At 41.1% G+C, this 12,492-nt stretch overlaps 1 protein-coding gene across 6 annotated transcripts in view; it reads right to left on the bottom strand.

The window, feature by feature from the left end:
- The window catches only part of pde4d (phosphodiesterase 4D, cAMP-specific), a 185,473-nt gene that overhangs the window by 15,830 nt on the left and 157,151 nt on the right, over nt 1-12,492 (bottom strand). For all 6 annotated transcript variants that reach the window (XM_034234814.1, XM_034234813.1, XM_034234815.1 and 3 more), the window contains 4 exons: nt 10,915-10,951; nt 10,749-10,825; nt 10,246-10,295; nt 5,877-5,989 (listed from right to left, as the gene is read on the bottom strand). In XM_034234814.1, coding sequence (XP_034090705.1) covers nt 5,877-5,989; nt 10,246-10,295; nt 10,749-10,825; nt 10,915-10,951 — 277 coding nt within the window. The remainder of the gene's footprint in view (nt 1-5,876; nt 5,990-10,245; nt 10,296-10,748; nt 10,826-10,914; nt 10,952-12,492) is intronic.

Below are 12,492 nucleotides of genomic sequence, written 5' to 3'. Positions count from 1 at the left end.
ATACAGCGGCAAGCCCGGTAGAAACAGGAAATGCCATAACTGTATGTAACAACGGTTTCAAATCAGCATCTGTTGGACAAAAAATGTAAATGATTAACTAAAATAAAACTCCAAACATCTTTAATTGTGTTTTTGTAAAGCTCTTTTAGTTTTAAACCTGATTTGTATAAGCTTCTTAGTTTTTGCAACAGTCTATAATATGAGGTTATCATGAGGTTATTAACATCGCAATTTATCAGTGGATGTTTGCTGGAACTACTTGTACACAGCTTGTTTCATGGCGACACACCCAGCGTTGAGTCCGGTCAGGTAGGGCAGCAGGTGAAGTCAGCACCGATGCAGACTCGCTGTTTGAGGGCTTGATAACCCACTCCCCCTCCACACTCGTTGGTTTGGAACAGCACTTAATGTGGCGGACCCTACGCGCGAACGCAGGGGTAGTGTGTAGGGGTAGGGTGTAGGGGGGTGGTTTGGAATTGGGCCTCTGTCACACAACAGCAGCAAATCAGGGCCCAGATATGGAAGAAGTGTGAGCTCATCATCACCTCTAATTGGCTTAGATTGGAAGACTCAAAGTCACATGCTGTGTGATTGGCTGGGACCAAAGTCAGTGGAAAATGTACTGCTTCACTTTCCTTCCATTCCTGTAGTGCAGGAAGAAGTGGCTTTGCATTTGTATGTGTGTGTACGTCACACAGTATATGTTTTTGTTGTGTGTAGGCAAAACATGTTTACATAACATGGCATGGTTTGTGAGTGTATGCTTTTGAATGACTGACCTAACCCTGTTTGTAGTATGATGAACAAGAACAGGTTACCTCATCCAACATGATACAACACTGAGGTCAGCTTTTAGTGCTCATGCGAGATGAGTCACAGAAACATCACAATTGAAATGATGTTCTTCATGAAAACCAATTAATCCTGCAAAAAGAGCGAGCGTCACCGTTATCTGAAAGCACTGTTTCCACACAGGCTGCTGTGTGTCACTGAGCTCAAGAGGTTGTTGCTTTAGTTGCAAACAATGATCATGGACGCTGATTGAAAGAGAAGTTTGAATGGAGCTGTATCATCAGTAACAGTACGAATGGTTCTCTTATGAAAAAAATCAACCGTGAACAAAAACAAATCATATTTACCTATTTCTACTGCCATTTGGCTATCTTCCATTTTGATGGGATTGCATTTTATAAGATCCTTTTCAAGAATATAAAAGAAAATAAAGTACAAATCATACATTAAGCTCAGTAAAGCCGGAAACTATGTATATTATATAATCAATATTATAAACATATTTATAGCCGCTGTAATGATGGTGGGGCATTATGCCTTTAAATCAAAAAATATAATAATTTTAAAATACTTTTAGAATAAAAAGACAGTTTTTGATTCTATACAGAAAAGTAAAGTTAAGTCCTTAATCTTGAATGTACAGTTCTTCTTTATTTCTCTTAGTGTGTGTGTGTGTGTGCGCGCGCATCTGTGCACATGCATGTGTCATGTGTATGTAATGGTCCAGCAGCTACATGGATTGAAAAGGGACCAAACCTGTCTCAGCTTACTTCTCACCCCACCTCCACACTCATCCTGGTACTTTGAGTAATTTACAGCTACACTGGAGCAGATGAGACTGACATCCAGTAGCTTTGATTGACTCTGAGCCAAGCAGGCCACCACAGGCCAAGGCACACACACACACAAACACACACTCACAAGTTTACAGTATACACAAATATAACACCAGCAGATACCCTTCCTTTCCACACATGCTCCCTCTCTGTCACATACACATATTGATGGCTAAGCAAAGAGGTGTGAACTCAAACTATCGGATAGGAATTGGAAAGTGTCACACCAAGCTAAACTGTAACTTGTGTGTAATTCGTTTTTCGAGTGACCAAAAATATCCAATCCCTGCTGTAAATAGCCCACGACACCTCCAGAGCTCCGTAGCATTTCTTTCTGTTTTCACAGTTCACATTTATTATGGTGGCGACGCCCCCCCCCCCCTGCCTACAGAAGACCAGGGACTTTAATTGCTGTCCCACTGACTGACAAGTGTATTTGTTTTCCAATTATGACCCTAACACAATATGGAGAAGGAAATATAGAGTATGTAAGAAGTTAAATGGTAATTATAAGGAATCAGAGCTAAATATAAAAAACGAAATTCTTGTATGTATCTTAAAATATTAAGATACATAGATTAATAAAATAGCAATTCTAATCATTCAGTAGGAGTACTGACAAACAGTCGTAAAGAAATCCAACCCTCAGTAAAAAAAATCCAAACGATAAAACCTATCAGCTACTTAAGAATGACTTTGACTTGCATGTATGAGACTGAGAATTAAAACAGACTTATGACACAATTTAGACAAATAAATCTAACTTTAGGGACACAGCAGTGATCAAGTGGACACCAAGTATTTTTGAGCTGAGGCCTTAAAACTATTGTTTCTACCCTAAGTGGGTCCAAGCAGTGAATCAAGAGTATCTTCCTATTCTTACTGTCCTAAATGATTAGACCATGAAGAGACTGAACACTTGACCGGTTACATTGTTCCTGAGGCCGAGCAAGAAGAAGACCAGTCGCTGATTCTGGAAACTCCGACACATACACAACAAGAACATCCTAAACAGGTTTTTCTTACCACTGCTACGCTGATGACACCCAATTAATTCTGTCCTTTCCCCGCTCAGAGACCCAGGTCGTTGCACGCATCTCTGCTTGTCTAGCTGACATCTCTCAGTGGATGTCTGCTCACCACCTCAAGCTCAACCTTGACAAGACTGAGCTGCTCTTCCTCCCGGGAAAAGATTGTCCCACTCTTGACCTAACAATCAACATCGGCACCTCAGTTGTTTCCCCGACTCAGACTGCAAGGAATCTGGGTGTGACCCTAGATAACAACCTGTCCTTCACTGCAAACATCGCTGCTACAACCCGTTGCTGCAGATACACGCTTTACAACATCAGGAAGATACGTCCCCAGCTGACTCAGAAAGCAACGCAGGTTCTGGTCCAGGCTCTCGTCATCTCACGCCTAGACTACTGCAACTCCCTCCTGGCTGGTCTACCTGCATGTGCCATCCGACCTCTGCAGCTCATCCAGAATGCAGCGGCTTGTCTGGTCTTCAACCTTCCTAAATATTCCCACACCACTCCGCTCCTCCGCTCCCTTCACTGGCTTCCGGTAACTGCTAGAATCCACTTCAAGACACTGGTACTTGCTTACCATGCTGCGAATGGATCTGGCCCTTCGTACATCCAGGACATGGTTAAACCGTACACCCCAGCGCGTGCACTACGCTCTGCATCAGCCAAACGACTCGCTGCGAGGGGGACCCAAGTTCCCATCGGCAAAAACACGTGGGTTTGCTGTCCTGGCTCCAAGATGGTGGAATGAGCTCCCCTATTGACATCAGGACGGCAGATAGCTTGCACATCTTCCGGCGCAAACTGAAAACTCATCTCTTTCGACTCCACTTCGAGCGTTAGAACTATTAACAAAGCACTTTTATACTAATAAAGGACTGGCTTACCTAAAGCCAGTTGAGTAGCACTTGAAATGTTTGGCTCTATGAAACCTGATGTACTTATATGATTCTGTTTTCTTCAAGGTTGTGTCTTCCTGGTCGAATGTACTTATTGTAAGTCGCTTTGGACAAAAGCGTCAGCTAAATGCAATGTAATGTAATGTAACAAGAGCCACCAGATAAACCACCAGTGGAATGCTCGGCTAAAGAGATGCATTCATCTCAAAATAAATATGAAAGGTATAATGAATTGTACTACATTTCTAAGAAGGGTGTCAACATTTGTTTGTATCATAATATGATATGATACATATTCTTTGGACAGTGATACAATATCAGTTTATATCACAAAGTCTGATAAAATGGGGTTTATATTTTAAATCAATTCAGGGGCATGTGGTCAATAGAGACTATTTCATTAATATCAACTCACAAAAAGTTAACTAAATCATAATTTGACAGTTGTATTACTGGGCTCTGTAAAAAACAGGTATGCTTGGAAGGAGATGTTGACACGGATGAACCCTTGTTTGTTGAGTATGTGTATCAGCTGCTGTGTAATACTAAACATGTATTCTCTCCATAGTTTGAGTTCCTTTTAGGCAAACAGTTATGTCACCTTGTTTGACCTACTGTTATAACTGCCCCTGACGCTGAAAAGCAGAGATGACATACACTATTTCTCTAGATAATGTTAGATTCTGATTGGGGTCATTACTTGGGGACATGCAAAGCAGAACTAACTGCACAGCTTCCACAGAGTAAACACCAACAAATGTGACCGCTAAACGACACTGCTAAAGCAAAGGTAGAGGTGGTGACTTTCACAGGAATGTCACAGGAAACAGTGGAAATGAGAGCACTTTCTTTAGTAACTCAATTGAATTTACATCAAGGGTATTCCATGTTATTGTTTCTTTCTAATCTCAATTCTTCCTTTAACGATGAATAGCTTGTGTTGAGTGTTCAACGTAAAATAAAAGTGTGCAGGATAGACACAAAACAAAGACTATGTGTGGAGTATGTAATCACTGTATGTCCTATGATGTGTATGTGTGTGTTGCTGGAGTGAGATAGCAGGCTGGTTGGACCTTTAGCTGTTGCCATGACAACCAGAGATAGCTGTCCTGGTAAGCAATAGTGAGACAGAGCGTGTTACAGGTTTTTACTTATTTAAAATAAAAATAAATCCCTTTTAAATTAAGCAGATGTCCGGGTCATGCATGTGATGGTAACATCAGCAATGTGTGAGTGTGTGTGTGTGTGTGTGTGATATTCCTTTGTCTGTCCGTCCTCCCTGCCTCTGCTCTCCATCCATCCCCCCTCCTGTGACATCACAGTGTGTGACATCACCAGAGCCGATCAGCATTCAGAGTGGCATAGCAGCCTCCCTCTTTCCACACACACACACACACACACACACACACACACACACACACACACACACACACACACACACACACACAGAATATGCTCATAGCACAATCCCCTGCCTACATGACGATGCGATCACTAACACACAAAAAATAGACGACAAAAAGTCCTATGTCCCTATTGATGGTATAAGACTGAAAACGGCATCAAAATAAATAAACATAAATATAAACAACCAAATAATGAATTCATGAGATATTAGCGAGTCAGGTCGGTTTGATATACACCTGACAAATGAACAAGGAAAAAGGCTTTATGGCAATGGACCACATCACACACAGAGGAGGGAAATGTCTATTAAATATTGTAATACAGCCAATAAAATATATAAAATCAACAATCTTTAATGTGTTAAATCTCTCTGCTCTTGGAAATGTTTATAAAGTTGAGCTGCTAATCAGCATTATCTGTCATTTAACAATTAACACCGTTTCTCTGCTGCTGACTGACCAAACAGTATACATGTATTACATAGAGATCATTTGCATTCTATATTTCTTCATTTATGTATGGTTGTATTTGTAGATACTAACAAAAAAAGTCAAATGTATTATTATTTATAAGAACTCAACCTCATGAGAGGACCTGAAGTTATCCTTTAATGAAACAATGCTGTTTACAGCCATGTTTCAGATGTTAATGACAACCACAAATACTTTTTAAACCTGTAACAAACATATGTAGATAACATATATGTGCTGTTTTCATCAGCAACAAAACAGACCGTAGTGAATCCTGGGTGGAAGTTTTGGAAAATGTTTCAATAAATAACACTGGAAGTGCATTCACACAATTGGGGAATTCAAGTCTTGCCGAAGAAAATCCTACAAAGTCCTACAGATGTGTTTGCCACCAGAAAGAAACTTAACGAGTTGTTATAAACTTTTTGCTGTGATGCTTACCTTGTTGGAAGCCATCTCGCTGACGGAGTGTCTTGTCTGCAGCGTCTCCAGCTGGTCCAGACACCAGTCCAGCTCCTCCAGGGTCTCAGTGGCCAGTTTCTGGTAGGCCTCCTCTGCAGGGGCAAGACAGGAGGGCAAGGGGTCAGTAAGGGCCCGCTTCAGAGGGCTAGGGGACGGTCCAGGCCCGGCGTCTCCCACCCCACATACAGCTAAGCTGGGATACCCCGAGTAGACACATGGGTGACTCTTCATACTGGACAGGTGGGCCAGCTGCGGGCCTGGGGGGGGGGGGGGTCCTGTGTCCTGACCCACAGAGGAGCAGTCACAGGTCAGCGGGGGCAGAGCTTCCTGATTTCCTTGGAGAAAAAAACCTCCTGTGCAGTCCTACAGTTCAAATCCTGGATTCTTCCTTTAAGAGTGAGTTAGATACAATCCCAGGGAGGACAGTAAAGGTGATAGATGGCAAACAGCCACCCCTGAGCCAGTTCTGGGTGTCCAAATAAATGTTAACAGGAAGAGGGTCACAGCAGAGAATACAGAGGTAACCCACACAGAAAAAGGAGAACAAGCAATTTCTCAGATATTCACCATATCCCATACAGAGCACATATATCACAGTCAGTGATCTAGGTGTGTAAGGTTTTCGCTATTATTCATAAGAGAGATGTAATTCCAGTCATGTAGCAGGATGAACAGCAGTCTGCTTAGCAGGCCCATGTCTGCTATAGGCGGGATGGAGGGAAGACAGGGGAGGTGGAAAAGAGGATCAGAACCAGTCAAGATCCACGTCAATACTGTCCAGCGAGGAACACACACCAGATTGCTCACAGCATCCTGACATGGTGAACGAATTCAAAGACATCCAAAACACACACGGACGCATTCAGACACACACACATGCCTACACACACACACACACACACACACACACACACACACACACACACACACACACACACACACACACACACACACACACACACACACACACACACACTGACACAAGACAAAATGCTAACCAAAACACATCATCATTTTGTCCTCTTAGCCTCTCTGCTAATGAAAATATCCATGGTGTCCGGGAAGCAAAGGGTATAATCCGTTGTGTTTTTAGGATAGTTTCCTATAGATGCTCTGTGTATAGGGGGTGGGCTTCTGTTGCTTCGGCGTCCCTGGTAGCCAAACGTGCTACTCTCCCCAAGCTGTACCTAAAGCCTGAGAGGACTGCACTGTGGATGGGGAAGGGAGAGTGAGAAATTGTGGACTGGAATAAAAGAGGAGTAGAGGCAGAGCTAGGAGCTCCCCTATACTATGTGTGCCTGCATGCTAATATGTGTTCAGCATACAAATCCACCAAAACAGAGGTAAACAAGTAGATTGCTGACGATATGGTAAAGATGGCAGAGCGTTAGCCCTACATCAAAGCATCCTTTGGTTACTTTTTATCATAAATGTAAGACATGCATCCCTCAAAGTCAGCCTATGTTGAAAGAAAAGGTCACCTTGTCAGAAGCCAATTAATATTGATGCCTTGACTAATTTGGGAAAGCACAGGCTCTTAATGCTATGTGATCTGTGATCTAGGGGGGTCCCTTTAACTGTAATTCAGTAACAGCTAATGTAACATATAGAGAAAGCAGATTACAATCACATGATGTCATTTCAGCTAAATGTACATTTTCAGTCCATTAGACCCCCTCAAAGACACCTACTATGCACACCACTTTTATATCAAGGCATGACTATTTAGTGTATAAGCATGACCATCTCTTAACCTCTCTTTTTCAATATCCCCCCTATTGTCTTTGACAAATCCCCCCTCCTCCTCACACTCCTTGTTTCCTCCGCTGATCTCTGAAATACCTTCCTCCTCCCTCTTTTGTATCCTTTCTGTCTCTCTCCTCTTTCTTTCTCTCTCTCCCTGGTGTGGTGTCAGTGGCTGGGGTGCTACTCTTTCTGACAGCAACTGCACTGACGTCAATGACATTCTTCTCATGCTTAGTGCGACATCAGACACCGGCGCTCGGAGAGGCCACTCTGCTGCACAGACGCAGGGCTGCAGCCAAACTATGTACCGGAGCAGCTCGGCAGTGAAGTCGGACTGTGAGAGGAAGGACATGAGAGAGAAGGAGAGAAATATGCAGAGAGGGGAGGCTGGACTACAAAGAAATCACATTGATGTGATATCAGTTGTTATGCTTACTTGTATATGTTCTGCAGCTTTAGTTATGGTTTAAGATATCATGTGCAAATTATAAAAAACCCATAACATACCTACCAACCTGATGCAATGGTTAATTTGATAATGCTTTTTTAAATGTTTTAAATATTTCTTTAAACCTATGTTGTGGGGATTCAAATGATAAGGATGAAAGAGAAAGGACAATCTTGGCACTATGCCCCATATGGATAAAGAAAGAACTGTTCATCCTAAATCATCTAATAGATTTGTGGAGGCCTGGGACATAAATAAATATAATATCCTATTTTTCTGGGTACTTAAATTATTACAATTATAAGCCCTGTTTTTTCATATAAAGTACAAGATGCAATATCTAGAGAGAGAGAGAGAGAAAGGAGTAATTCAGAGTAGTGGCCTCACTCATATTAATGTCATATCTAGAATATAAACCAACAGTTTAAAAGACTGCAATAACATTTCGGATTGAGAGTATGGGATGTTCAATGTTAAAACATAAATTGAAACTTTGTAGCATGAGTTTTCATCCTGTTTGGTAGTCACATGCTCAACGATTATGCCTCAATTTGTAAATAAAAATATAAAATGGCTCCAAAAGATCTTCTTCATATGAACAGTGAGTCCATAACAGATGACAGACACATGTGAAGCAGAGAGGATGGCAGTGGGATGAGCACATATAGGAAAGTAGAAAAAGAGTAAAGGCGCCTACAGTACAAGTAATCCTTTTTTAATTCACTAGTAATCTATCAATGACTGATTTACTAAATGACTTTTACCTATTCTCCCGTAAGTGTCTTTATCTGCAAGATGACTCAGTCAACGCCTCAGCAAACCTTTGCATTACAAGTAGTCAATACTCTCAAACAATCATGCTCATGACTCAAAGCTGTCACCAGTTTATGGCAGGGCACATAATGGCTGCACACCAGTATGATTGTGTTCTAAATATAGCACAATGTCACCAGGTTCTAATATATAAGCAGAGGAGATGTATTAGGATAGAATGTGATCCTTGTGAGGAATGCCAAGATCAAAAACATATTTTTATACAACATACATAGGTCAAATAATTGTTTTTACCCCACTGTAAAATATGCACATACTGCATGTGTGTTTGTATTTGATTGTTTGTGTGAAACGCCTTAATAATGCTACTAAACAAAAAACTGAAACTATTTGTTAATGGTGGCTGTTTTACGGCCTCTCCTGCATCACTAGCTAGGTTGCAATCATTGATACTGATAAAAGCAAAGTGACTGTCAAGGACAAGTCTATTCTAGCCGTCTAACACTGTCTGTGCCATGACTTCTTCACAACAAGAACTCTAAGATTCATTCATTCATTCAATTATCAAAGTTTATGGTGATGGACAACATCCTAAAACATGGCAGGCTAAAGCTCTGAACTGACATCTGTTTTGTATAAAAACAAATGTAAAATACTTTCTTAAACTTGTCTCTAAGTTGGTAAGTGGATTGAAAACATGGAGATCTGGAGCTTCAGGGACTGAAAGTTAACATCCACTATAAAGCTGCTTTTAGAAACATATAAACTGGGTGATTGTCTTGCAAAAGATGTGATATGGCAACTTGCAAAGTCCCAAACAACAAGCAGAAACTGAGCGTTCATTCCAAAGTGAACAAACCTCTGTAACTGTTATTAACTTTTCAGAAGATTTGACAGCAGCTTGAATAAATAAACTCCTAATAGAAAATAATATGTCTAATACTAAAACGTTTAATGCTGTATCACTTTACCTTTGGTCCTCCTATTTAGCATTTACTGTACAAGTATATAAATATGTAATAAATGGTTTAGGACAAACACAAATAGGCATGTTTGATAACAATCAAAGTGTGTGTTCATTTACAGTATTTGTCACCAATTATAACCTCTCCTAAGAAGACATATTACATTATAGTTATTGAGAAATACATGAACAGCTTTATCTGATTCTACATTATAGTATGTTATTTACCATATATTCTATGTTTATACATTGCCAAACAATTGGACTTTAAGTAAAGTATCTAATGCTAACAATATTAATTATGTTGACTTTTTCTATAGCATTATCTATTCCTGATCTTCAGATGTCACTTCTTATCATGCAGACACACACACATAGACTCATCGAGGACACAAGCCATTAAGCTGTCTACGTACCCGTGAAGGTGGTCTTGGTGATGGGGGGTTGGTTACACATGGGTGATCTCCTGTGATGGGGGAGGCAAACACACACTGAGACATTTCCCTACCAAAACAATAGAATCAGCAGTTTACATGAACATAGTTCCTTTATAACTCTCTATACGACTCTTACCAATAAAGGAGAACCATTTCCTTTGAATCATTTCTACACATGTAGGCAGCACACTGCAGCAGAGGGTACCTTCACAGACAACTGTTGTTGTAGTACTCAATACGATCAGCAGAGGGCGAGCAAGGCCAGACTGTGAGTGAGCTCTAGACACAGTGCAGGTAAGTGCAGCATGTGAATACCTGAACATCTCTGCAGCTTCTTACTCATAAAGGGACTGTCATCAAACATGCGTGATTTGCTGGCATGTTGACAACAGTTGTCTGTGATACAGTCACTCCTCCCACTATGACAGATTTCATTTCTGTTTGATACACAAAAACAAAATACTGTTAAGCAAGCAACTTACTTATTGGCCGCTCTGTCTTGTGATAGATTAGTTAATGCACCAAAGTTGTTTCGTACTGTTCTCAAGCTTGCCAGAACCTGTAGGGAAAATGTATCATACATCAATTAATGACACATTTTTACAAATGTAAAAAATAAAAAGATGTGTATTGGGCTCCAGCGCTCACCTGTGCAAATGGCGTTACAATCATATCGTCACCATGACTGAAAAACACAAAGACAGTGGCTTTAAACATCAGCTGCAGATCTACAGTATATTAATATTAAGCAACAGAGGAGTTTCTTCATGTGTTGAAAGGGGAGGAGGGGAGGAGGGGGGGGGGGGGAGGAGTAGGGTCATCACATTAGATTAGTGTCACTCGATCACAGTGACATGTTTACTCATCACATCACCATCAGCTGAGGCCCTACATCACTGTGCGTAATAGTTGTAAACAGTTGGAGGTTTAATAAGGGATGTGATGGTGGACATGTTTCTGAACACATAACGGTGAGCATGTTCCTGACTTTGTCTCTGTTATTCAGCCCTTGGACACACATGTTAGAGTCCTGCCAAATGGAACCCCAGTGGCATTGTTAAAGGTGTTGATAGCATTACTCATTCAACTAAAGGAATCTTAAACCGTGCTCTTTGAGTCAGAATCCTGCCAACGTCTGAGCTACATTATGACTGTGAACACTGTCAACATTTGTTCAGGTGACAGCAGGGTAATGATGTCACAGAGCGCTCCTCCTCCTGCTCTGTTCTACAAGGCCACAGCCACGTCATGCACACACCCACCGGCACGTGAGCTGACACGTCTGGCATGAAAGTCAAAAGAGACACAGGCTTGTCATGTGCTCCTATTACAAGACAAATAGGAGGTATTTAAAGTAAAGATGAGGGGCCATGTTCCCTTTGAGTGACAGAAAGAATGTTTGTGAACAGATAAGAGGAGAGGCAAGAATATGAGATATGATATGGCGGCACATACAGGCTGTGCTATCCCTTTTTTGATCTTTTCTTGTGAGAATTTACTCTGACAAAGTAAGAGGATTCTGAGGATGTCTCTTAGTGTTTAAGGAAGTATGCAATCAACAATACACATTAAACTTAAAATAGTGTTGAATTATTCATTTCGCAAGGAGAGCTTTTAAGACATGCTGCCTCTTGCTAGCCATCTCAAGTTTCCTAATTTATGCAATTCAGCAGAATAAAACATGAAAGAATGAGGCATAAAGTATTAAGTGTTTTTTTCAAGGTCAAAGGCTTTAAAGGTTTTTACAATGGTAAATGGATAGTGGTCGTAGGTCAAGAGAGGGCCATTGGTTTTAGATTCTAGCAAAGGCGGCATTAAGTAGGAAATATAAGGTCACTGCATGACATTGTTTTTCTTTCTTTAGTCTATTTGTCATTTCCTTCAGGCTGAATTGAAATACTATATTTTCAGTCAATATTTTATTTCCTGTAGTGAACAGTACATGTAACTGGATGCCACCACTGTGTAGGAAGAGAGGAATGTGCTATCGATATACACTGAGCCAGAAAATACCAGCTGGTTTGTGTGTTTGACCATCATATCTGCAGTCTGCTATGGTTGTAAGGCAGTGGAGAGTTAGTGTCTAATACCTCATTCACACCAACGCAACTCCGGTTCAAGCTCCTTGCTAGAGCTTTTGAGGTTCAGAACCGGTTCTTCGGTTTAGCTCCGGCTCTTTTCACACCGCCCAGAGTCCGACTGGTGCTGCGTCATTGCGTCATCGTT

The sequence above is a fragment of the Gymnodraco acuticeps genome, unplaced genomic scaffold (assembly GCF_902827175.1).
Source record: "Gymnodraco acuticeps unplaced genomic scaffold, fGymAcu1.1, whole genome shotgun sequence".
NCBI classification, from domain to species: Eukaryota; Metazoa; Chordata; class Actinopteri; order Perciformes; family Bathydraconidae; genus Gymnodraco; species Gymnodraco acuticeps.
The sequence above is the reverse complement of the archived record's forward strand: the minus strand, read 5'-3'. Positions and strand labels throughout refer to the sequence as shown.